Below are 1,555 nucleotides of genomic sequence, written 5' to 3' on the forward strand. Positions count from 1 at the left end.
AGAATCCAAGAAGCTGATATCCATAAGATAGCTTTTCGCACCAGGTATGGACACTTCGAGTTCACAGTGGTACCTTTTGGGTTAACTAATGCACCTTCTGTGTTTATGATTCTGATGAACGATGTATTTAGAACTTACCTTGACAAGTTTGTGGTGGTTTTTCTAGATGACATTTTGGTTTATTCCAACACTGTTGAGGAGCACAAGTAGCTTTTGGAGTAGGTTTTGGAATGTCTTCATAGGAACAGATTGTATGCCAATCTTAAAAAGTGCGAATTCTTCAAATCGGAGATTTGTTACTTAGGGCATATTATTTTAGGAGATGGAATCTCAGTAGATCCATCCAAAATTTGGGCTATTATTTATTGGCCAACACCTACGAATGTATATGAGGTTCAAAGTTTCATGGGCTTAGCAAGCTATTACCATAAATTTGTATTAAATTTCTCCAGTATAGCGCATCCTATCACATATCTTTAGAGAAAAGGAAAGAAATTTGTGTGGACAGATGAGTGTGAGGCAACATTTAGAAACTTAAGGAATGTTTGACCAGTGCACTAGTTCTAGTAGTCCCTGATTCTACTAAGGAGTTTATGGTTTGTACTGATGCATCATTGGATGGCTTAGGGGCAGTTTTGATGCAAGAGGGATGTGTCATAGCTTTTGAGTCTAGAAAGCTAAAGAGTCATGAGGTGAATTACTCTACTCATGATCTCGAACTTGCTGCGATTATGCATGCTTTGTCTAAGTGGCGGCATTTTCTTCTGGGTCAACATTTTGAGTTACATTCTGATCATCGAAGTCTTCAGTATCTTTTCACGCAACCAGACCTCAACGCTAGGCAACGAAGATGGATGGAATTCCTGTGTGAATACAAGTTCAAGATTAAATATGTACAAGGGAAGGGGAACATGGTTGCTGATGCTCTTAGTAGAAGGCGACATGAACTATCTTCATTGATCTTAACTATGGATCTTAAGGATAGGATCTTACAGAACCTTTCTGCAGATCATTGGTTTCAAGATGTTAAGGCGGTTATTGTCAGTGGCAGTGTTTTGGAAGGATGTTTTGAGGGTTATTTAGTGAATCTTGAAGGTTTTCTGTTGTATAGGAGGAGTGTGTACATTCCAAAGTTGACAGATTTGAGATTTTTGATTATGGTTGAGGCCCACAAAGTACCATATTCGGTGCATCCAGGTGTTAAGAAAATGCATGCTGACCTTAAGCAGCATTACTATTGGCTTGGGATGAAGAGAGATATAGCAGATTCTATGGCTTGATGCTTGGAATGTCAGTGAGTTAAGGCTGAACATCAGCACCCAGCAGGTTTATTGCAGCCACATAGCATTCCAGAATGGAAATGGGACACCATTTCAATAGATTTTATTACTGGATTGCCTATGATAGCTCAAAGGCATGATGCTATCATGGTGGTTGTGGACCGTTTATCTAAGGTTGCTCATTTTATTCTAGTTAGATCATCCTATAATGCAGCAATGATTGCCAAAGTATATATGGAACAGATAGTTAAGATACACGGAATTCCTAAAAAGAT

General features: G+C 38.8%; 1 protein-coding gene across 1 annotated transcript; it reads left to right on the forward strand.

The window, feature by feature from the left end:
* Positions 1 to 911: 911 nt before the first annotated feature.
* On the forward strand, positions 912 to 1,280 carry LOC149536959 (uncharacterized). The gene has a single exon (XM_089806387.1). It carries the CDS (start codon positions 912 to 914, stop codon positions 1,278 to 1,280), a length of 369 nt encoding a protein of 122 aa, XP_089662513.1.
* The last annotated feature ends 275 nt before the right edge of the window (positions 1,281 to 1,555 follow it).

Source organism: Cupressus sempervirens, chromosome 10 (assembly GCF_028749045.1).
Source record: "Cupressus sempervirens isolate cs-2001-9-10 chromosome 10, ASM2874904v1, whole genome shotgun sequence".
Classification (NCBI taxonomy): domain Eukaryota; kingdom Viridiplantae; phylum Streptophyta; class Pinopsida; order Cupressales; family Cupressaceae; genus Cupressus; species Cupressus sempervirens.